Source organism: Lagopus leucura, unplaced genomic scaffold (genome assembly GCF_019238085.1).
Source record: "Lagopus leucura isolate 7727_CA_CO unplaced genomic scaffold, USGS_WTPT01 Super-Scaffold_810, whole genome shotgun sequence".
Taxonomy (NCBI): domain Eukaryota; kingdom Metazoa; phylum Chordata; class Aves; order Galliformes; family Phasianidae; genus Lagopus; species Lagopus leucura.
The window spans coordinates 14,160,724-14,184,847 of NW_024962261.1; the positions used below are offsets into that span (position 1 = coordinate 14,160,724).

A 24,124-nucleotide genomic window follows, 5' to 3' on the forward strand; every position below is an offset into this window, starting at 1 on the left:
GGAGGAGAGAGGGCTAGAAGAGTAGGGCATAGAGAGAGGTAATGGTTATCACCTGAAGTTCCCCCAAACTGTATGCAAGCTCTTTTATTTGTTCCATTTTGCCTCCCTTATTTATCAGGTCCTTCTCCCTTCCAGCTGGAAGTTCCACCTCAAAATAAGAATTAGTATGTCAGATGGCAACACAACCTGATGCACTTCTTTTACCCAGCTAGAGAAGTCATCTCTGAGACCATATCCAGACTAGGATTTAAAGGTACACTGCCAGAGGTTATACAGCTTTAAATCTCACCCCAGAAAAGGGCCGGGTGTTTTTATCTATCATCTGTATACAAATATCTATTCTACTTACAAATAGATATTCATATATATAATATTCATCTATTTCACCTCTTCAGATAATTATTAATCATATGAAGTGTGACTATGATGAAGGACTGTAATTACAGAATCAATTTCACAGAAATATTAACATATACTGGCTCTTTGTCTGTACTTTCCCCAATTGAAATTAAGGGAACCATTACCCATAAAAAATGCAGTTTTCCCCTAGCACATGTAATGAAAGAGAACTGAAGCAGAGTCCCATGTGACAACGCTTGCAAATCTATTGCCAAGGTTGCCCTCTACTACAGCAGAATGGAGGATCCATAGCTACAGCATTTCAAAAATTACCTTAAAAGACAACAGTGAAAAGAATCTCACTTATTTTAAAAGGAAAAGTTTACTGTTCATCTGTCAAAGTGAAAATAAACTGAAGAAATTCACTTTAATATAGTTCAATGGAAAAATTGGCTGTATGTATTCATGTTAGGAAGACATCTATTTATTCTGTTAGGCTGAACTGCAGCATTTTATATGCAACACAGCACCTAAAAGTAAAGATTAAGCTACATCAGCACATCACAATCATATAAGTAAGGCTGTATGAAATTCTTTAACAAAATTTGTCATGATCAAAATGCTTGCCATGGTTAAGAATACACAAGTAGTTTGGATTGGAAGAATCCTAAGTTTCAAAGTGCTCCTGCTCTCTTCCTCCTTTCCCCTCCTTCCATTTAGAAATACTGGATTTAACTGTAACAGAATCAAAATTTAAAGCCACTGCTTTAAAAAAAAAATTGGAACTAAACACAATTTCCCTCATCAGATCCATATACTGCAGCCTGTTCTCAGACCAAGCTCTGCCTGGCCCTGAGAAAATGGACTGAGCCTTCAGATTTAGAGTTACTTCCCATTCGGAAGCATTTAAATATTAGATGTGTGCAGGAAAAAAAAAAAAAAAAAAAAAAAAGAAAGAAAAAAAACCATCACACACAAAAAACCCTTTTTTTATCCAAGTGTATTTACTTTATGTTTCAGTAACAATGAAATACCATTCTCCTATCAGACTTTGCAGACAAGAAAGATACACGAGTCACCAACACATCTTTCAAAAGAGCCTGAAGTGGAAGTGCTTTACACAATTATTTCAATAATAATCTTACACATTTACAAGGTTATAAACATTGAACACAAGTACTACTGACTGGAAGTCACCTTGAAGTTCTGGCAGCAACAGTGAACTCTCAGGAGTATATCTGAATGCTGTGTGAACTCCTCTATCACCTGGTCATAATGAGGATCGCTGTTTTCTCTCCTGGTACATCTGGTTTCTCTTTACTGTTCCTCTTCTCAAAGGTTACAACTTTTACAGCAAGGTTCCCCCACCCTGGGCATAAATATCACTCTATTAAATGCTTTAAAACATGTAAGTTCTCTTTAACGGCTTCTCAGTTTCCAAGCAAATACCCTCCATACCAGCTGTCAGAGGTCAAAGAAAAAGTCCCTCAACACTGCAAGCATATGACTGAGAAGCTTCAGGACAAGTAACCAAGTTGAACAACTGGCTTTACTATAACCTCCTCTACAACACCTGATGGAAACTGGAAGTTCAAGAGCATGCTCTGTGCCAGTACAACTAAACAGAACAAACATACCTATATGACCACAGTGCAAAGGCACAAATGAGACTGGAGAAAAAACATCAGTAAAAAATGTTGCCATACAGATCAAACCTTGAACTGAGCTGCACAAAAGTGGCTCTCAGAGAAGAGCATATGGTAATTTCTCAGCTACATTACTCTCCCCCTCGTCTTCCAAGGCAGGAAATCGGAATAGGCCGGTCAGGCACCATTCTCTGGTGGTACTTCTTGAGATATTGCACAAAGATATTTTCCACAAGAAAAAATGATCATTCCAGACAGGGACATAACCTTCCCAGGGCTTAAAAAAAACCATAATGTGCATTCACAACTAAGTGCATATATGTTGTTATAAACATTTGTGTAAAAAATAACAAAATTAATGTCTAGAAATACGTATTTATGAATCTTAATCTTAAAACAAATATATTTCTAACGGTGCAAGTCACAACACATCAGTAATGAAAGAATGTCCTCCTCAGAAGACACATTCAAAATGGTACTTTGACCCACTGTGTAACATGCAGGTCTGACAAACCTACGTCACATGTAACTGCTGAAAAAACATTAGGAGAAAAGAAGGCAAATAACAGCAGCAATGTATGAATAGTGTAAGGAAAAAAAGTGTAACCTTCTCTTCTCTCCATCTTATGCATCATGCAGGACACAAAGGTCTTAAAAAGCACAGCTCTGTGTATCAAAGTGCTCCCTCAAAAGAGCTGTCTCCAGGCACCTGCTGGGGGCTTAGGGCGAGCTGAATGCTTATCTCTCCATCTCACTCTCAGCTGCTGAATCACATCAAGGAAACAACAATGAATTAACACCGCTCACATATCAACAGTTGCTACTGTCATAGAATTGTAACAGCATCAGTGAAATCAATTAGACAATGTGCTTACCCTGTGATTCATCTTGGAACCCAGCATTCAGTTACAGCTACCTAGTTGCTGCACTTGGGCAATGATCTATTTCTATGCGTCCCAATCCAATACTGACCTTTTACACGGAGATTTCTACAATGACCTTTTACATACAGCTATGAATGCTCAGGCTGCATTTACGGCTTCACTACAAACGATACCAGAAAGAAGGTCTCTGCAAAGTGGCAATCTGTACACAGAAGTAAGAAATAGAACTATGACCCCGCACTGCTGTTACAGCCTGAGATTACGCATGTTCTCTTTTTAAAATCCTTGCTTAACACTGCCCATACAAATTCTCTGGCTGTTTCTTCAGCTGGAGCACCCACCCATTTCATCTCCAACATACAAAGAAGAAAGGTTTTAAACTGAATACAATTAATAACAAACAAGAAAGGGAATAATAAATGACAAAATAAGTTTTTAAATGAGTTCAGTTCTTACTTTTATATCCATACACGGGGTTAAAGAAAGGAAAAATGACTTCAAAGGCACTCTTGACACACAGCCTATGCGAGGCAGGCCACCTTGGAAGTTTATGAGCTTAAGACACTATGATTAAGCAGAGTTTGCAAGCACTGTGAGATGGATCATTTCTGGAAGCAGGGAGAAAACAAGCCATGGCTCAGTCTAAGATATCATGTTTTCAACTTATTAGTAATTTGGGCTTGTCAAAGAGAGAAGTTCTGAATTACATATTAAGAAGCACGTTCTGAATTAAAACTGTATTCTTTTTTTAAAGGTCAAATTATTTAACGGTTGAAGAAAGGAAAAAAGAAATGTTGCTCCCAGTGCAACTATTGCAGCATGACTGGCATGAATCTCCAGTGCACGGAGTATGAAACACAGCGTGGGACCTGTCTGGCAGGCTGCTCTCCTGGTTCGTGCCTGCACAGGAAATCCCATGGACCCAAAAGCCATGAAATCGAGCTCTGATAGAGCCCTATTTAAGAACAATCTTTTAGCTTCCGCCTAGTAGTGTTGCCACTACCTGAAGCTGGCACACCGGCTGCCTCTTTTAAAGGAGAAGTTATTTCAGCCACCGTACAGCTCTGCCGTGCACTATGTGAAACAAGTTCTCACTCACGGAATACAAAACCGGGCTATCAAACCCGCGTGGCGCAGCGCGCCCGCCTCCCTGCCCAGTAGCACAAAACTTTCCGCGGAGAAGAACGCCAGCAGCGCCCGCTGCGCTACCATCGGGGAGCGGCTCTCTCAGCACCGCCGTGCCCCGGGGGCTGCGGCTGTCGGACGGCTCCGGCAGCACCGCGGCAGCGCTCGCCCCGCTCTGAGCCACTGCTGGACTTTGCCGCCCCATCCCCGTTCCGCCGGCGGCTCCCAGCACCAGTCGCCCGTGCCCGAGCGACTGGGAGCGGGCACGGAGGAGGCTCCACGCGGCCGGGAAGGGCGGCGGTGGCAGGACAGGGCCGCCCGCCCACACCTGTGGCAGCCGTCGGGGCGGACGAGGCTCTCACCTGAATCTGCAGCGGCACGAGGCGCACCTTGCAGCGCTCGCTGACCACGAAACCCTTGGGCAGGTCGATGTATTGGCTCCACTCCTCGGCAAACAGCTGCACCACGAACTTGCGGTGTATGTCTATCTGGTCCCCGTAGAGGCTGAGGAACTTCTGAATCAGCAGCTCGTAGCCGGCGCCGTGGGGCACGGTCGATGGCCGCGCGAAGACGGAGAAGCAGAAGAGGACGGGCACAGAGCCGCCACCCGCAGGCGAGCAGCCAGCGCCCGGAGGAGCGGCTGCCGCCGCCATCTTCAGGGGCAACCAAGCCAGCTCGCTGCGGTCCGCGCCGCCGCTCCTCCTCCTGCCGCCTCCTCCCCCCGGCAGGGCGGGCGGTGCCGGCGGCCCCCAATCCGGACGGCGGCTCCGCCCTCCTTACCGTGGGGCCGGGACCTGCCCCGCTGCCCTCGGAGCGCGGGGGAGCGTTGTGGGCGGTCGGGCGCTTTCTTTCGGGCGGGCGGTGAGGCGCGGAGTGCAGTGTCGCTCCCCCCGACGGGGCGAGCCCAGTACTGCGGACCCGAGGTGGGGCTGGGTCAGCTGCCCCGTTCCCCTGCGGGACGTGCTGCCGGCGCGGCCCGCAGCGAGGAAGCGGGTTGAAAACGTCGGCGCGGCCGCACAGTACGCACGGTGCAGAAAGCGGCCGTGAGTGTGGCACGGGGCTTCCACATCATGCGCTCGTTTTGAGTGCCCAAGGATCTTTGTGTGCACTTCGAGCCGCCGGCAGGACGGTTTGAGGGGAGCCTAGCACTTCCTCACGTGTTGCCTTCTTCAGTCTTCGTTGAATTCACCCTATTTTCCTCTCTCACCTTTGCTAGCGGTGCTCAGCCACGATGTGCCCATCGTATTGCCACAGCTACAGACCTGTTGCACGCTATGTGCTGGAGGAGAGGGATCTGAGTAGCGTGTGTGTTACCTCACGGAAAGAAAACACCGTTAGTACTAAGTGGCTATTTTATATGCGTGTTTTATATGTGTTACCCAATGCAGTGGCACTTCCATCAATTTAATGACTGTCGGCCCTGCCAAATACTGACTGTCTTATCCTCAGCATTGTTCTTATGTGGTGCTGGTGTCAGAAACCTGCAGCTGTTGCACCAAATTCCAATTCTGCTTTCACTAGATTGTTCTAATTTTTTAGAAAATGCATTGCTTATATGAATTGAAGATTGCTAGCAACAGGCTGCTTTCAGAACAGTGTTCATACAATGATAACCTGGGCAGGCTCTGAAGCAGCCTGAAGCGGTTATTTCACACAAAAAGCAAATCTGCAATGGCTTACACACTTCACAGGGGGCACATACAAACCATACTGTGTCAGGGCAGAAATTGTACAAAGTAAGACTTTAAGAGGATTCCGTAGCAAATCTAAAATGCACATTCGTTTTCACTCTTTTACTACCAGTGAATTCAGAAGATTTTTATGGAGCCTACATCTTTCAAAGTAGGAAGTGTCATTCTAGGCACATTCAGTCAAACTGAATATATCTCTTTAATAAATGATATTTGTGTATCGTGAGGATGCAGAAGAGCCAGTATGTCTGGGCTCTGTTTAAGCATTTGATCCAGCCTGTGGTAATATTTGGCTGAAAAAGAGCACTTTTCAGCTTTGGAAATATGTTTATTGGAGCCTTCTGTGATGTATGTACAGCCAGAAGTCTGCATACAGCTAAGAGTACATTATGCTCCATCTGCTGGCTGTAAGAATATCCATCAGACAGGGTTTTGGAGTTAACTTGAATTATTGGTCCGTGCTTACTGCTCTGCCCATTAATGGTACAGCCAGGCACTTAATGCTATTATCACAGAGGCGTACAGGGTGAGCACTTTTATGGCTGTATCATTAGCAAACTTGAATAAGCTCCAGTTTTCCAAATGAAAAGGTGACAGATTGCATATTCAGTGGTTTCTAGTTCATAATTTGTACTTTGTTTTAATTGAGTGCATTTCTAAAATCCAGTATACTTTTGAAACATAGCATAGGCAGTGGTTTTCTTGATTAATGATGTCTTAAATCTGTTTCCTTTTTCCACTGTAGCAGAATGGGACTCTGTATTAAGAAAAATCGCCATAGCAAGTTCTTACCTTTCTACAGTTGCTGTCTGCAAGGAACGTATTCAAATAGAAATTAGTCAGTTATGCAGAATACATAACTTATATTTTGGTACATTGGCAAGATTCAGGCTTATTTAAATAGCAGAAAACTTTCTACTGATAGTTAAGTTTATGTAAAAGTGAGGAAAGAGTGCTCAGATTCATCTGGAATCCACCTGAGGAGGAGCTATACTGCAGCTCTGTGCAGCCCAGGTGTGGGCAGGGCTGCTCCTCATAGGCTCACAGAATCATTCAGGTTGGAGAAGACCACTAAGATCATGTGGTCCAACTACCAACCCATCCCCATCATGCCTACTAACTATGTACCTCAGTGCCACATGTACATGTTTCTTGAGCACCTCCAGAGATGTTGACTCTACCGTCTCCCTGGGCAGCCCATTCAAGTGCCTGACCACTCTTTCAGAGAAGATTTTCCTAACATCCAACCTGAACCTTCCCTTGTACAATTTAATGCCACTTCCTCTAATGCTATTACTAGTTACAGGGGGGAAGAGGCCAACCCCTACCTCATCACAGCTTCCCTTCAGGCAGTTTTAGAGAGCCTCCTCTTCTCCAGACTGAACAAGCCTAGTTCTTCAGCCACTCCTCATAAGACTTGTGCTCCAAACCCTTCACCAGCTTTGTTGCCCTTCTCTGAATGCAGTCCAGGGCCACAGTGTCTTCACAGAGTCTTGCAGTGAGGGGCCCAAAACTAGACACGATACTCAAGGTGCAGCCTTACCAGTGCCTCCCTGCATCTCCCTACATGCTCTGGGTAAGACAGTAAAGGAGCACAGCTGACAAATGCCTCCCTGCACATGTGGAGGGAAAAGCTGGCAGCTGCCTTTCTTGCCACACAGCCTGCACTTCTACCAAAGGACACCAAACCTTAGCCTTTATCTGCTTACATTAGAAGAGCTAAGGCAGGACCATTAGCAGCAAGAGACTTGCTTTAGTGATGGAACTCAGCAGGTCAGGATGACGTTTTGACTGATGATCCTGAGTTCCAGTCTGAATGATTCTATTATTCTATGATTCTAATTGTGTCTCTTTGGGAGTACCTACACGCTGTGAAGAATTTTAATGGAAGGCGAGGTTTCTTTAGCTTGATTCTGAAACATTAATGTCTGTGATTTCCAGTCTTCCTGCTGACAGCTGAGTTTGCATTCTGCTCAGATGCAGGCCCTGCCCACCAAAGTGTACTTTCCTTTCCTTCAGTGGAACTGCACAAAGTCATCTGATCTGAGATATCTGGAAGGCAATTTTTTGTTTCACTTTCAGCAGTGAAGGAACATTTCCATCAGAAGCTGTGATGGGGACAATGAGAAAGATGGTAGCTCACACTGAATTCATTTTCAAAATACGACTGCATGTTTGCTTTCAGATTGAAGATTGGAGTTCAGGGCATTACAGTATAAGCTTCTTTGTAAGTAAAAACATCCACATTTTTGTAAGACAGAACAAATTCAGAATTCTAACTGTTGGATATGGTTTAACTGTTTCTCAATTAAAGTTTCAGGCGTATTTTTATTAATTTATTTAACTCTTCTTGAAAGTATATTATACCTCCATCTTATGTGGAAGGAAGCAATGTCAAACTCAATGTACTGTAGTCCTGGCTTGCAGTCCCAATTGAACTCTCTGCTGACTTCAGTTACCTGGCTAGGTCTGCATTGTATTTTACAAGTACCCTTGAAGCTAGGCTTACAGCCAGATTTAGTTGCTATCTGTTCTGCTTACCTGAGATAGTGTGCCTTGCACAGTTCTGCTGATACAGCTGGAGGGTGGATGATGTACGGTGTACTTTGCACTGCAGTTGTGCCAACTGCATTGTGCATTTGCCTCAGTAGCCCATACCCAGCACAGCCACAGAAGGAACACTGTGTTAATATGAAGCAAAATCCTTTCTAAGAGATGTCTATATTGCTGCTGAAATTACCTGTGATGGTAATTTTTGTCTGGACCTGTTGCATCATTGTGCGTCCTGAGTGCCAATGATCAGATAGCCCAGGTGCAGAGTAGAGGTAAGCTTTGATTCCTAATAGGTGACCTAACCAGCTTGCAACTGCATTGATTAAATGGCTTTTAGTTGGAAGGAGTTGTGATTGGCAAAGAGCTCCCAGATTATCCCAGAAGATTAAAGAACTGTTCACCTGTTTTGAAGCTTCACAGGTGTTTTAAAGTTTTGCAGTTAATTCAATACCATGTCATTTAGGCTATGTTTTCATATCCTGCATTTCATATATAATGGCATTTGGAACAGGATAGTAAATGTGACAGTAGTAAGCATGTTGGTAAAGTATATAAATATAATTTGAAAGCATTTATTCATAAAATAACTTTATGATTTTCACTGTGTTATGTAAAGAAAACAAAAACAAAACTAGACCTTTTTCAAATATGGTAATAATAGCCCTCGTATTTCTGTCTACATGAGTAATTACATCTGTCTTTATCACTACTGTTAAATATGCCACAGCACATTCCTAATGTTCTGATTATCTTTTCCTCTGAACCTCCAATTCAAGAGAAAAAGAAGAAAAGTTATCAAAATTTAGGAATTGTTTCTTCAAGTTAAATTATTGATGCCATTTCTTTTCAGATCAAAGAATTACACCTGCTGGTTCAAAATTTCAACTAACTTTCATTCTGAGATGAGTTAATTGTCAAGAAAGGAAAGAAAGGAAGAAAGGAAGAAAGAAAGAGAGAGAGAGAGAGAGAGACTACAAACATTACATGCATTGCCAGTTAGATAGATTTCATCTACAAAATGGGAGATAACTTTATTTATCCCAACATTTAAGCTGGGTAATGCCAGATGCAGGGATATAAAGTTGATCAGACTAATTTTGCTGACTGGACATTTCCTTTTTGAACCCTATATGCTTTAGTTTTTGTGGTTTGGGGTTTTGAGTTCTATTTAATTTTTACTTTTAATTAATGATTTTGGTCATACTGTCAACAGTTTATGGGCCAGTTTGGCCTGGTTTTGTGGGCAGGGGGATCCATGGGTCTTCTCCTCCACGGGGGAGGAGGGAAAAGGGCAGGGAGATTGGATCAAAAATAAAACAGGGGCAGTGATCTGAAGAGAAAAGTTGACTTACTGAATAAGATATTGTAATGCAAGATAATGCAATATGATACAATATAACTGGAATTGTAGAAATAAAACAAATGAAGTGAGAGAGAGAGCATCCAAAGCCAAAGGCTTTACTCTAATGCTGATTAAGGTGAGACAGATAGGGAGCACAACACACACACAGATGAGCAGTAAAAGAAAAAGGGACGTAACAGTTTTATCTTCCCCACGAAAAGGAAAGCAGAAACAGAACAGTGAAAGTTTCCTGGGATATGTAGTTATTCTCTTCTGAGAACCAGGTACCCAGAACTATCAACAGACCATGGAACTGGAGCATGAACTCTTTAACTCCCAGTGCACTACGTGATGTCATGATGTGGAGTACCAGTAACCAAAAATTACAAAAGCATGACAATGCAGAACACTATTTGCTATAATGAAGACAGTTTTGAGTATTGTCTGTACTGTGTCTTTTGCTTTGCTTATTTTCATTTTCTTGGTGGCTTGCTCATTTCTGGATCAAAAGAGCATTAGTTGGAAGCTACTCTTGAAATGATTCTCTATGCAAGTCCCTCACTGGTTTGTATAATTTCTCTCTATTTCAGCAAAACTCTTCATATGTTCAGAAGCCAATTCATTTGGTTTTATTTTCTTTGTGGGGCAGAAATATTTTATAAACAGTCATATCTGGTGGACTTGATTCTGCATAGTTTCCACAGTTTCGACAAATCTCTTGTAGTTGTCCCTGAAGAAGCCAGTATCTTCTAGTGCTGTCACATTTCTAAAATTGCACCTTTCTTTCTGTACTCATCCTATTAAGCAGTTACAGACTTTTAATTTGCGTAATTGTTTGGACAGACATCTGTGAAGGTATTGGACTCAGGTAGCCAGGATTTTCAAATTGTAACACTCATTTGATCTTGCAAATGAGCTACTCACTTGCCAACCAATTCAGAGATCACAAGCCACCTAACGTTTAGGTGTGGGAAAGAAGAATTATGATGAGAAGCCTGGCTCTTGAGGAATGGCTCGCCTCTCCCCATCAGTATGCTGTGGTATGTCCTGGTAGTCACACTGAAAGATGTGTTTTGTGCTATAGGATTTTTGGTGGGATGTGACATCTCTTCCACATATGAGATCAGTTTTTTCAGCAGCACGATCTGCTTTATTCTTAGTATCTGATGTGCACAAAATCACATAAGCTATTCATTTTCTCAGCTGATCACTTTCTATTATGTCAAGGCCTACTTTGCTCCCAGTTATATACTCCATTACCTTTTTATAGTAACTACTACAAAGCAATAGGTTACATTTGCTGATGAAAAAGGAAAGGTTTTGGTGCATTTCAGTGGTCAAGACAATGAAACACTTCAACTATGAGAGATAAGTCAAAGTCATTCCTGTTGTTATATTCTGACTACCAAACAGAGCTTGCAGGAACTGTCATTTTTCTCTCCAGTTTTACATAAGTCTTAGCTACTTGATGACAGTAAATCTAGGGATACATTAAAAGAAGCCTCAAGGAACAGTAGTAACTATTATTGCTTTTCTCTAATGCATCTGCCTTCATGGACGGCAAAACCCTCTGAGCTTTCTGTCTGAGGAATGTAGAAATAACTGAATGTGTAGGAAAGGTTTGCTCTTTAGGAGAAGGCTTATTCGTTAGGAAAAGCAAGAGGCAGCACTGACAACACCAGCAAGGATGGGATCCCAAAGTGGTTGGAGCAGATGAGCTGAGCAGCTCAACAGCAGCCCACGGCCTGGTGATTGCTCCATCTTGGCCCACCAGTCCCCGAGGCACAGGAGCTGGCTGATCCTCTTGATGCATGCAGGATCTCAGCACAAGATCTGTATGTAGTAGTACTGCATGAAGTAGGCAGATAGAGTGACATGTGCAGGCTAACCTTCAACTTTGGAAAGCATTAATAGGTCATTCTGAGCTAAACTCCACAGTGTCTTGCAAATCCTTGCTCTCTTTGCTCCTTTCTCCGTGTAAACAACCACCTGAACAAAGAACGTTTTCCTGTCAGACTTTGCCCTGGCGTTTTCTTTGGACTTGCTTTTATTTTTGGCTAGTTTTCAGACCTACAGTGGTAGGTGCAGTTCCGCTTTTAAAAGGTATATCAGCAAATTAGACACAGAGGAATCTGACAGAGGTTTTTAAGAGGACAAGTACCTTCTGTCTGCTCTTTCAGTGTCTGCATTCATCTTGTTGTATATATTTTTAAATCACCATAGCCCTCAGTTTCCCAGTTCTAAATATTTTATTTTGCAGATGCAATATACTAACTCAAGAGCTCTTTCAGAAGCTTTCTAACTTGATTACTGTCATTTGGAACATCTGCCTGATAAACTTCTGCATTAGCAGCCATTGAATGAAATGTGGTTTTATTCCTCAGGAGATTCATAGGTTTAATTCCAGGAATCCTTAATCCACTGTTGATTTTATATTAAATCAAGAATTATCCCTTGCTTCCTTTTTCTGTAAAATTGACTTTTTTAATGGAGAAACAGAATATAGACGAAAAAAGATGTCCACTGCAGAGATTCTTTTAGATGTATAATTTACTGTCAGTATCTTTCAGAGAACAGAACATATAGTCTTACGGTCACTCCAGGTCTGACAACACCTTCACAGTTAATAGACTATATTTGTAACAGCGGACTGAGTGGCAACTGGCCCCATTTTTGCAAATAAATACTGTAAGTATGCCTGAGATGTTTAGCAAGTATAAACACAGTTTCTAGAAGTGGGTTTTAATGCAGTAGCTTTGAATGAAAGGCAAAAGATGAAAAAATCTGAAGCAAAAAAAACCCACACTTTTCCTTTTTCTGAGACTCCTTTGGATGGATTTCTACTATATGGAGTAGAGTTTGTGTGACTGCTTGTTCAACTATGAGCTGTAAAATGAATACCTTCTGACACCTAGAGCTAAAAATCAGTGTTATGAACAGGGTTTTATAAATAAGGTATGATGCACTTGAATATATGAAGCCAAAATGACTCCCTGTGTGTTTTCAGTGAATTCAACTGAATGGTACTGGCAGCATTATGAAGAGTTCCAGTAGGTGAAATCCTTTCTCTCTTTTGTAGCAATCCTTAGGTGTCACTTCAAAGTGGAATGACCATATGCAAGGTCACATGTTCTTTAAGAATAGCAATCATTTATTGAACATAGTGAAGAGAAATTCAAGAAAAATACAGTCCATAAGATCAACATTTTTGTTAGGGAGGGGTTTGTTTGTTTGTTTGTTTGTTTGTTTCATTTAGAATTACAAGAGAGATCAACACAGTGAGATATCTTAGGCTATTGTTTTGACTATATTTTGCTTCCTTATATGACACAGTTCTCCAAAGAATTTTAATATAGCATGGAAGGAAACTAAAAGACCTTTTAAACAGTCTGTATATCTGGAGAAAACTCACTACCTTGAAACATTATGACAAATGTCATAGGGCTCGTTATAGTAACAGAGTAGTTATTAAAATGTACTGAGACAACGGTAAGGCATACTGTTGTTTGAACACTGGAATTTCCCAGTAAAACCAGTCTGCTGATGGAGATTACTCATATATGGGTTTCTCTTCATAAAAATTGGATTTGGCCAGAAAAATGGAAAGGGAGTCACATTACTTATTTTCCAGAAGTGGTTTTTCTTATCTTACTACAGAAATGGCATCATTACTGCAGTGATGATGTATGACTGATTACAGATACGTAATGATGGTACAGATATTTGTACCATCAATAAATAATTTCCTCTCTTACTTACAATTTTTAATTCCAGTGAAATGTTTGGGTGAAGACTGAAATTGAATTCATATCGCCCTCTTCTTGCTGACAAACTGCAGAATTACAAGCATTTGAAAAATTGGTATTTCTTTGTGTAATTACAGAGGAGTATGCAATTAACCTTGCGCACACAGCAAACCAGAATTAGATTCCTAAATGCTTCCAGGAGAAGGATTTACTACATAATCCTCTTCTCACTGTTCCCCACTACTCATTTTAGGCAGCTCATGCTTCTTGAGATGACTTTGTTGGACCTGTTCACAGGCATATAGTTCTGCCCTTACCTTTTATTAAGGAGCTCTTATTCTGTGTGATACCTGTGAATTCCACTAAGCACCTGAGCTCTTGAGTTAGGCACTAAAATAATGCATGTAGCAACTTGTTTTCCTTCCGCCATTTAGCTTTGAAGGCAAGCAACATTTGCTCCTAACTAAGCATAGTGTCTTCAAATGAAGCAGGAGCTTAGGTCATTTTTGTATAAGTATATAAAGTGGAGATCAGTATATCCATATGGATATACATACACTTAAAACTACATAATAAGATGGCAAAGACAGTTTAAGAGGAAGAGTTCCATGTACTAGGACTTCAAAATGTGCTACACAGTTAGGACATAATCCTGGTTATTCTAAAATGACAGACTCTTTGTATCCAAGATTTTTATTTGAATTATTACAGAGATAAGAATTCAGCTACAAGTCTAGACTACAGTTTAAATTTTCATATTTAATGTTTTTATCCTGTTGCTAATTTTTTTTTAATAATTTTCCATCTCACTTCTTATGCAATTTTACAGAGCCAGGAGTAAATGCTAGTCTTCCTGAAAAAACAATAATGAGTTCAAAAACATTGCTTTTCCTCCATGTACTTCGCTCTGTGTGGCTGAATTTATCTCTCATTCTCTAAATTGCAGTGATTAATTTGGCATACACCATGCTTATGCCACCTGACAATTTCTTCAACAACTTTATTTTTGATATCAAAGATATCAAAACTTTGCAGAAAGAAATGTAGCTAACAAAGATGCTTGTGTTTTCTTCAGATGCACACATGGTATTTACTTCCTAAGAACTGTAAGCAAATTATGATCTAGAAGTATTAAATTTCATTGCAGTGATAGGGAAGTGGAAAACAATCTACAGTTTCTCAGATCTGTCTGTACCACAGCCCTATGTAACTAACATGAAAGTGGATGTCTGACAACTCTATCTATACTCAGCAGGTTCCACATTCACTCTTTTCTTGCAAAATACACTTCAAATAGTTAACTGCACTCAGTTATTTAATTCAGGAGGTTTTGTTGTTGTTTTTGTTGGTGGTGGCTGTTTTTGTTTGTTTGTTTGTTTGTTTTTTACCTGAACTGAGCCAGATAGTTGAGTTCTAAACCCAGAGCCACCACAGAGAGCAGTTTATCTGGCTTTTACCTTTCTTGCCTACCCAACCCTCCTGGTGCTTTTATTCAATGGGTCTGAGGCTCTGGAACTGGATGGACGGGCAAAAAACTGTGTGGTCAAAGATCCTTGCAGATTATAGTGGTCATGTAGGGCTAATCAGCCTGACCTCAGTGACACAGCCATCTCCATCAAGAAAAAAAGAGGGCTTGTTGACACAGATTAATCCCTTCTGAGAGGAAGAGAGGTCCTGATATGCCTGAATAACAGATGTACTAGAAAACTCACTATCCTAGTATGGCCCTCTGATCATAGTATGTTATTGGGTTTTTGTGTCAGCAGTGATGAAGTAGTGAAGTGCAGGACTTATCAAAATGGACTTGTAGACCTTGGAGCAATTAGTTGAAAGACTGGGATACAGGTAGTGTTTACCTCTTTCCTTGCAGCAGCAGGGAACAATATTGAAGGGAACCCGCATGACTGAGACTGGCATCACTAGCAGAATTTTGGGTTTCTCCATCAGGGAATGCTCTTTGCCAGGCCAGCTGGTAACTGATGGGGTGCACCTGTGTCAGAGGGTGAAAAAGACTTTTTGCAGCAGTTAGCAGGGCTGATTGATGAGAGCTTTAAAATAGATTCAAGAGGGAAAGGGACAAAATCAAACTCACCAATGATAAGCTATGGGACAGCAGGCCAAAATTTGAGGGACAGAGTGCCAGTGAGATCCTTCAGTCTGCTCCAGGAGATGCTGGGTATAATGAATTACATTTTAAATGTTTATACACGAGTGCATGCAGTGTGAGTGATATGCAGGAAGAACTAGAAGCCTTGGCTCAATCCCAGACCTACAACATTGACATAAGTGAAACATGTTGGGAAGAGTCCCATGGCTGTCTAAGCCATCATGATCATGTTGAGTCTGTACCACTACTTGAAAGCACGTGGGGCAGAAGGTTGGATCTTCTAGAGCTTAGGTGAAAAAGAAAGTGTATGGATGAGGAAGGGTGAGGTTGGGTGACACAGGAGGACTACAGAGATGCTATCTGTTATTGTAGAGAGATTTGTCTGGCCAAAGCTCAATTAGAGTTGACAAGCAATGTAGAGGGAAACAAAAATGCCTGTTATAGCCACAGCAAATCGAGGTCCAGAGATAACACTGGCCTGTTCCCTGCAGGAAGAGGGTCACCTCACAAACAGGGATACAGTTCTAGCAGTGGCATATAAGCCTTCTTTGTGTCTGTCTTCAAACAAATTATGGGCCTGAGACTCCTGGAGCCCTGAGATGGAGGATCATGACAGCAGTCATGATAAACTCCCAGCCAACCTAGAACCTGTGTGGGTTTCGCTGCCTTACCAAGATGCACATATGTGGGAATATAAGAAAGACAATTCAGAGCAGCAGCTGTGAAGAAAAATAAACAGCATGAGAAGGAAGAGAAAGCAAAAGGAATGGCCCAGGGCTCTGATTGGGTAAGCACCTGCATGCATGGCTAAGGCGTGTTTGTGCAATAATTTGTTGATGCGTAAAGGCAGATGGGAAAGTTGTAGGGAGGATGGGAAAGCTAAAAAAGGAATCTTGTGAATATGCAAGGAATATTGTGGAATAAGGAATATACAAGGAATCTTGTGTATCTAAGTCATGAGAACCTGTAATAAATGATTTGGATCGTTCACGTCTGAGTCTGTGCCTCATGGCCACAAATAGCACCCCATATCAGGGATTTGGCAGCTTGATGGGTGTTCAGCTGACCAGTGGCAAGTCCCACTGAACTGAAGACTGCTGGAAAGAAGCAGCATCAGGTCTGCTGAAAGGAAGCAAGATCAGCCGGGCAACATCGTCATCTCTGCTGGACAGAAGTGAGCAGTGGAGAGCTGTGGGTGGTGATATGTCCAAGGAACAAGAAGAAGTTTATCAGATGAAAGAGCGTGTTCGCCAAAAGCGTCATGTGAACATAGATTTTTTAATTTGAAACATCTTCTTGTATGGGTTTCCAATCAAGTAGATGGAAGTGATAAGCAACTCCATCTATGATATGGACATGTGGACCGAGCGGGGCTCAAACCTTGGGATGCTGCTACTCGCTCAGATTCTGTAGCGCAAGGGCTTTTAGGGCTGTGGAGAACTATTTTTGAGACTTTAAGGAAACACACGGGTTCGGCAGGTTCGGCAGTCCACAGCGCCTCCGTTGTTAGACACGACCTTAAATGATCGGCGGGATGGGTCAGACAGTCCGCTGCTCCCGGGCCCGCTGTCCCGTTGTCGGCAGAATCCGACCTCCCTCCTCAATCTCACGCTGCTCCCGGCCCTCCGCTCCTGCCCCTCTTGCCCGCGTGACGCGGCTGCTCTTCGCCCCGCCTGCCCGTACCTAATGTGGCTAAGGACAGGGATGGTTTTCCCTTCGATATGTGGCGGTCGATGTGAAAGGAGGCAGAATTAAGTGGAGAACTTGAAATAGTTCATCTGTTGCATTCGGCAATTGCATGCCCTGTGATACATGAGCCAAACAGGCCCCCTAAATGGGAGGTAATGAGTTTCCACGCAATAAAGGAACTAAGCAAAGCTTTTTTTAACTTCAGGATAGGGTCCCAGTGCACGACTAACCTGCTGAGCTCAATAATGAAGAGCTACACCCTTTGCCCAAGCAAAGGGTAAAACCCTGGCACAACTGCTTCTGACAAATACCCAGTTTATGATGTGGACAGATGTGGATATGTGGATATGATGTGGATATTGGACAGAATTGGCCCAATGAAAGGCAGTTGAGAATATGTGGAGATGATAAGGAGATCCTTTGCAGGTGGTTGGGGTAGATGTGCTGCTAGGGGAAGAGAGCCTTAAACCCTGCGAGGGAAAAAGTGTTTAATGCTGTTATTTATCACTACATGGATGACATTCTTGTGGCAACCAAGTCGACTGAAGAAATGTGACATGCCATGGCTGTAGTCATTGACAGCATAAGAAGCTGTGGTTTAGAGGTAGCTCCAGAAAAGATCCAAGAGAGTTCACCATGGAAGTATTTGGGATGGTGAATTACAAATCAGACTATCACTCCAATGCCATAAACTGGATTTGGACATTCAAACTCTAAATGATATGCAAAGGCTGTTAGGGACTATAAATTGGATCAGGCCTTTGCTAGGAATACCTAATGAAACCCTGCTCCCATTATTTCAGTTATTAAAGGGCAATCCAGATTTAAAGTCCAAAAGATCACTGACACCTGCAGTGCAGCAAGCTTTGCAGGTTGCCTCAACTATGTCGCAGTGACAAGCTCAGCGATATGACCCTGCCCTACCATTCCACTTAACAGTACTGAATCCAGATTTTCAGCCTTATGCTCTTCTCTTTCAGTGCGATAATACTTTGCAGGATCCTCTTTTAACTGGAATGGATCTTTTTGCCTTATCAGTTTTCCAAAACAATCACTACAAAAGTTGAAATGATTTCTGCTCTTGTATGTGAAGAAGACAAAGGTTGTTATCACTGAGTGGGTCTGAACCTTCAGTAATTAAGTTACCTGTGTCTACAAACATGTTACAATGGCTGCCCAATGTTCACTGCCTTTTCAGGTAGCAATGGAGGGATTCACAGAGTGACATCAATACGCTCACTGGAGCATAACTTGTTAGAAATGCATTTTATTATACAGGAGATGCCAAAATGTTTCTCAGTACCCTTAGACACCTTGACTGTATTCACAGGTGGCTCAGGAAGAACAAGTCAGTCGGTATTGTATGGTAGGACACATCTGGCTGATGGCAGTTGGATATTTAGACAACAAAAGGCTCTCCACAAATTGTAGAATTAGCTGCAGTTGTAAGAGTATTTCAAAAGTGGCCCAGTCCAATTAATATTGTCACTGATTCAGTCTATTTAAAGGAACAGTGACTAGAATAGAAGGATCAAAACTAAGAGACATTTCTAATTAACAACTGTTCATGCTTCTGTCTACTCTTTTATTTCTAGTTAATTCCTGATGGGAACCATATTTTATAACACATATCCAATCACCTCTTTGCCAATACCTCTTTGCCAGGACCTTTAATAGAAGGAAACAAATAAGCGGATCAGTTAGCTGGCATTTTTGTTCTTAAACTGGATTTGGACATCCCAATTAATTTGAACAGGCTTGACTGTCACATGTCTTTTTTCACCAGAATGCTAAGGCGCTGCAAAAGTCTAATGGCCTTAGCTTGACTCAGGCATGACAGATAATTACAGCATGCCCTGATTGCCAACAAATGACAGCTTCTCTATCTTATGGAGTTAATCCTCAAGTCTAACAGCTCTGGAATTATGGCAGACAGATGTCACACACATCCCTGAACAGACTGGAAGGAGCAGTCCTTGAGAGCAGCCCTGCAAAGAAGGACATGGGGATCCTGATGGATGAAAAAGTTAACATGAGCCAGCAGTGTGCTCTTGCAGCTTGGAAAGCAGATGGTATCCTGGGCTCCATCAGAAGAGGAGTGGCCAGCAGGGACAGGGAGGTGATTGTCCCTCTCTATTCTGCTCTTGTGAGGTCCCATCTGGAGTAATGTGACCAGGTCTGGAGTCCCCAGTACAAGGACAGAGAGCTGTTAGAGAGCATCCAGAGGAGAGCCATGAAGATGATCAAAGGAATGAAGCACCTCCCTTATGAAGACAGGCTGAGGAAGCTGGGCTTGTTCAACCTGGATAAGAGAAGGCTGCGAGGTGACCTCATTGCAGTCTTTCAATACCTAAAGGGAGCCTGCAAACAGGAGGGGAATCAACTCTTTGAAAGGGTAGATAACAGCAGGACAAGGGGAAATGGCTTTAAGTTGAGGGAGGGAAGATTTAAGTTGGATGTCAGAGAGTGGTGAGGTGCTGGAACAGGCTGCCCAGAGAAGTTGTGGATGCCCTGTCCCTGGAGGTGTTCAAGGCCAGGTTGGATGGGGCCCTGGGCAGCCTGGTCTAGTATTAAATGGGGAGGTTGGTAGCCCTGCCTGTGGAGGAGAGGAGTTGGAGATTCACAATCTTTGAGGTTCCTTCCAACTCAGTGATTCTGTGAATTCAGAAGACTTAAATATGTCCACGTCTATGTGGAAACCTTTTCCAGGGTCATAGCAGCAACAGTACATACTGAGAAAAGGCCTGCAATATCTGCAAGCATTTTCTTTTGGCCTTTGCAATTCTTGGGGTACCAAAAACTATTAAGACAGAAAGTGGCCCAGGATATATATCCCAGAAAGTATTACAGTTTCTATAATTATGGGGAATTAAACATCTCAGTGGCATATCACACTCGCCTATGGGACAAGCCATAGTTGAGCGCACCCACAGCACCCTTATGCTATTTAAGCAAAAAGAGGGAATGCAGAAGGCACTTCCAGCAGAAAGGCTTGCTAAAGCCACACATGTATTAAACTTTATAAATTTATAAAAATGTTATGATGATGGAGGACTATCCATAGCCTGTCATTTTTTTGCAGTTAATGAGGAAAGAATGAATATTCAGGGGAAAGCTGCTGTACTAATAAAGAACTTAGAATCAGGTCAGTGCGAAGGCCTGTTCCCACTAATAATTTGGGGGAGAGGTTATGCTCGTGTTTCCACAGGTGCAGGACCATGATGGATGCCAGGAATGGCAGTGGAACCTCATTTGTTGACATCACCTTCATCTGCTGCACCATCATCATGAAAGCTGTATGGGTACCTTCACACTAAGACTAATGTGTGGGTTATGCTTGCCAGCAACACTGGATAGAACACTCTCTGCTTATCAATATCATCCCCTGACTCCCCATTACCATGTGTCTGGTAGGACTTCCCCTTGAGCAAGGAAAATGGGAACAACTGGCTCACACCACTAGTGCTTCCTCAGTTGTGCAGGAAGAGAAGGTCTGGGGAGGAAAATGGATGGTGGACATGTGGGATCAGTGGGTTCCCCCTTGTCCCCGGTGTTGCTACCCCTGCAGAAGCTAGAACTTTCGGGATCAGTAAAAATAGATTTGTGTGTATTTTTCAAGTATTCTGGAAACGATAAATCTCTTTCATGGTCAGTCAATGCTACAGTGCTGGTGTATAAAAATGCATCAGCCTGGTGTAATTACACACCCTCAAATACTTCCAAATCAAGTGATTTTTAGTATGTGTATTTTTAATATGTGGAGATTGCACATGGCTAAACATTCCATCATATATTAAAGGAGGGCCCTGCTCCTTGGGCACGTTGACCTTATTAATACCGAATCTGACTGTGATCCTTCCAAAACGCCAAAATCATGGTAGAATCTGAAGAAATATTCATGCTTTTGATAAAATTGCAAAGACAAGATTAAATTTTGGAACAGGGAATCAATTGTGTTTGCATCACTCTTCACTCTGGGGGTAGCAGCTGCTAAAGCATTAGCTAGTTTAATTAAGCTAGGATGTTGGCTTAGCAAACAGACCAATGCAACCTCGCAAGCACTTTCGGGCCTGTTACAGGATGTCGACTCAGTTTGTCACAGTGCACTGCAGAACAGAGCTGCTATTGACTTCCTGCTTCTCACACAAGGACATGGCTGTGAGGACACTGGAGGGCTGTGCTGCATGAACTTAACAGATCCATCCATCAGCATATTCAGCAACTGCAGGAAGGTGTGCAGAAATTACATGTGGGAACTTCATGGGGCTGGTTCAATGGGTGGATTCAAGACCTGGGCTGTTGGATTCTGAATCTAATTAATTTAGGACTAATATGTCTCTTGATTTCTGTGTGCCTCTTAGTCTGTATTCCTTGCATTATTTCCTGTGCAAGAGTTACGATTAACAAAGTGATAAATCATGTACTTGTTCAAGTTAATGACGACTCGGGCAATATGGATCCAGTTAGCAATATGTCAGTGAGCAAGGATGGCAATATTATTGCTTTGGTCAGCAAGAAAACATGGGAGTAAGTAGCTGTAGCTGTAAATACTTTCTGCAACTGTTTTGTTTGTAGAGAGAGCCAGCCTTGGTAGTTTGTCTTATTTTGTGAGTTCTGCTCACAGTTTGTTCTGCTTGGGCTCTGCATCACACACTGGCCATGCAGATGCGGAATACGAATGAAAAAAAACATGCAGACTCTGAGAAGAATAAAAGCAGGAGAGAGACTGTGATGGGAGAGAGAGGAAAAGTGCACTTCGAAGCAGGGGATGCCCTGCTTGCACTGCCTATCACATCCAATGCCAGCATGCTCCTTCTCTCTTCTTTCCTGAGATTTGCTGTCTCATAGGATTCAATAAGTAATAGCACATTAACTTAGGGGTTTTCCATTTCCCACTCATGGAATTGTCTAAGATTGCCTGAGTGTGCACATATCTGCTAAAAAAACTCATGACCTTCTGTGTAACTCTTTTTTTATGTTTAGTGTGTTATCAATCAAGGCCTTGATTGAGTTCTGATTAGTATGTTATTAATATAATTAGTGCTATTATTTTAGAGTAAATAGTGGTGGTAGTTTGCTAATAAACAAAAAAAGGGAGAATTGTGGGAATACAATACAAGAATTGTGGGAATACAATACAAGACTGTTCAGAAGTCTTTCTTCTGAACTGCTGCTGCATGAAAAAGCAACACTGAGAAGCAAGGACAGCTCTAGAAGAAAAAAGCCAAAGGAACAGCCCATGGCTCTGGCTGGATAAGCACCTGCATGCATGGCTAAGGAGCGTTTGTGCAATACTTTGTTGACATGTAAAGGCAGATGGAAGAGTTGTAGTCGCAGACGGGAAAGCTGAAAGAGGAATCTTGTGAATGTATATAGGTGTAATAAATGATTTGATCATTCACGCCTGAGTCCATGCCTCATTGCCACACATATAAATCTATGGAGCCCGAAGGGATACATCCCAGGACTGAATCATGTAATCATGAGACCTCTCTCAGTTATTTTTCAATGGACAGGCTTCAGTCAGCTGGAAGATGTCAAGTATTATCCTAGTTTTTAAGAAGGGCAAGAAAGAATACTGATAACTACAATCTTGCCAGTCTCAATGACTGGCAAAATGACGGAGAAGGTTACTCCAGGAGTTACTGAAAAACACTTGACAGATAAAGCAGCCATTGGTCACAGTCAACCCTGACTCACAAGAAGAAAGTCCTGTTTAAAAAATTTAATCTCAGTGTATAACAAGGTTACCCACCTAGTTGACCAAGGAAATACAGTTGTTTTTGGATTTCAGCTAAGCTTTCAACACTTTCTTTCAGTGTCCTTCTAGACAAAAAGTCCAGCATATAAGCAAGACAAAATCATAATGTAATGGGTGAACATTTTGCTGATGGGTCTATGATTATATGACATTATGTAAGAAAGCATTGAAGGAATATTTAAGTATTGAAAATGCTGCACAACAGCAAATGGGAGAGAGGAGTGAGAAATGGGAGAGAAACAGCTCTGCAACCACCAAAGTCACAGCAGGAGGAGCTTGAGCTGGTGACCGGTCACTACCAGATTTCCACAGGTCTCCGTTTTGGGAATAGTTCTCTTTAATATTTTCAGAACTTGAAAGTATACTATGTTAGTTTACAGATAATACTAAATTGTGAGAAGTTGTTGACTCCCGCAAGGGTAAAGAGGATTGCAGACGTCTTGACAAATTAAAGGGCTAGGTAATTAGCAATTGCATGACATTTGAGAGCAAGTGCAAGGCTCTGAAACTGGGACAGGTCAATCCTGGCTATACATGTACTGACTAGATGAAGAGAGGCTGGAGAGCAGCCATGCAGAAAGAGATCTTGGGTGTTCTGTCTGACTGCAAGTTGAACATGAGCCAGCAGCATACCATGGCAGCCCAAATGACCAACCATACCCTGGGGTGAACTAGGCCCAGGACTGCCTGCAGGCAAGAGGAGATTTCCTACTCTGTTCTGTAAACACAGAATAGGGAGCTCTCAGAAATATTATGTCAATTTTGGGTGGTCCTGCTTCAAGCCAAGAGTTGGATGCAGTGATCACTGTGGGTTCCTTCCAGGATATTCTGTGCTTCTATGATTCTGTGATCATTTTTTCCCTGTCCTGCTGAGGAGGGGGAGTGCCAGAACGGTGTGTTGAAAACTCAGAGACAAGCCAAGGTTAATCCTCCTCAGTTGGGCAGCTTAGATATTTCTTCATCTCTCAAAAAGCTCCATTTATTTCTATTTGTGGGGGAACAAAATTCAGGCCATGATCTGCTTGGAACTTTTTATTTATTTACCTTTCCCTGGGGATCCTGAGAAGGACTTGTGAAACTAGCTCAGAGTGTAGCTGTATTAACTGTACCCAGTCCTAAAAGACAAGAGACTGAGTATGTGTTGACTCTCATAAAATTTTACATTCCTTATATGGCAATTCTAATTTCAGGTTTTTAATTTTTAAAATAAGATTCTTTTACCATTGAACATCATCCCCACT

At 42.2% G+C, this 24,124-nt stretch overlaps 1 protein-coding gene across 1 annotated transcript in view; it reads right to left on the reverse strand.

Annotated features, from left to right (window-relative positions):
* ISOC1 (isochorismatase domain containing 1) overlaps positions 1-4,672 on the reverse strand; it is a 24,119-nt gene extending 19,447 nt beyond the window's left edge. The window contains exon 1 of the mRNA XM_042866333.1: positions 4,357-4,672. Within this exon, the coding sequence (XP_042722267.1) occupies positions 4,357-4,647 (291 nt within the window). The 5' untranslated portion in view covers positions 4,648-4,672. The remainder of the gene's footprint in view (positions 1-4,356) is intronic.
* Positions 4,673-24,124: the final 19,452 nt, after the last annotated feature.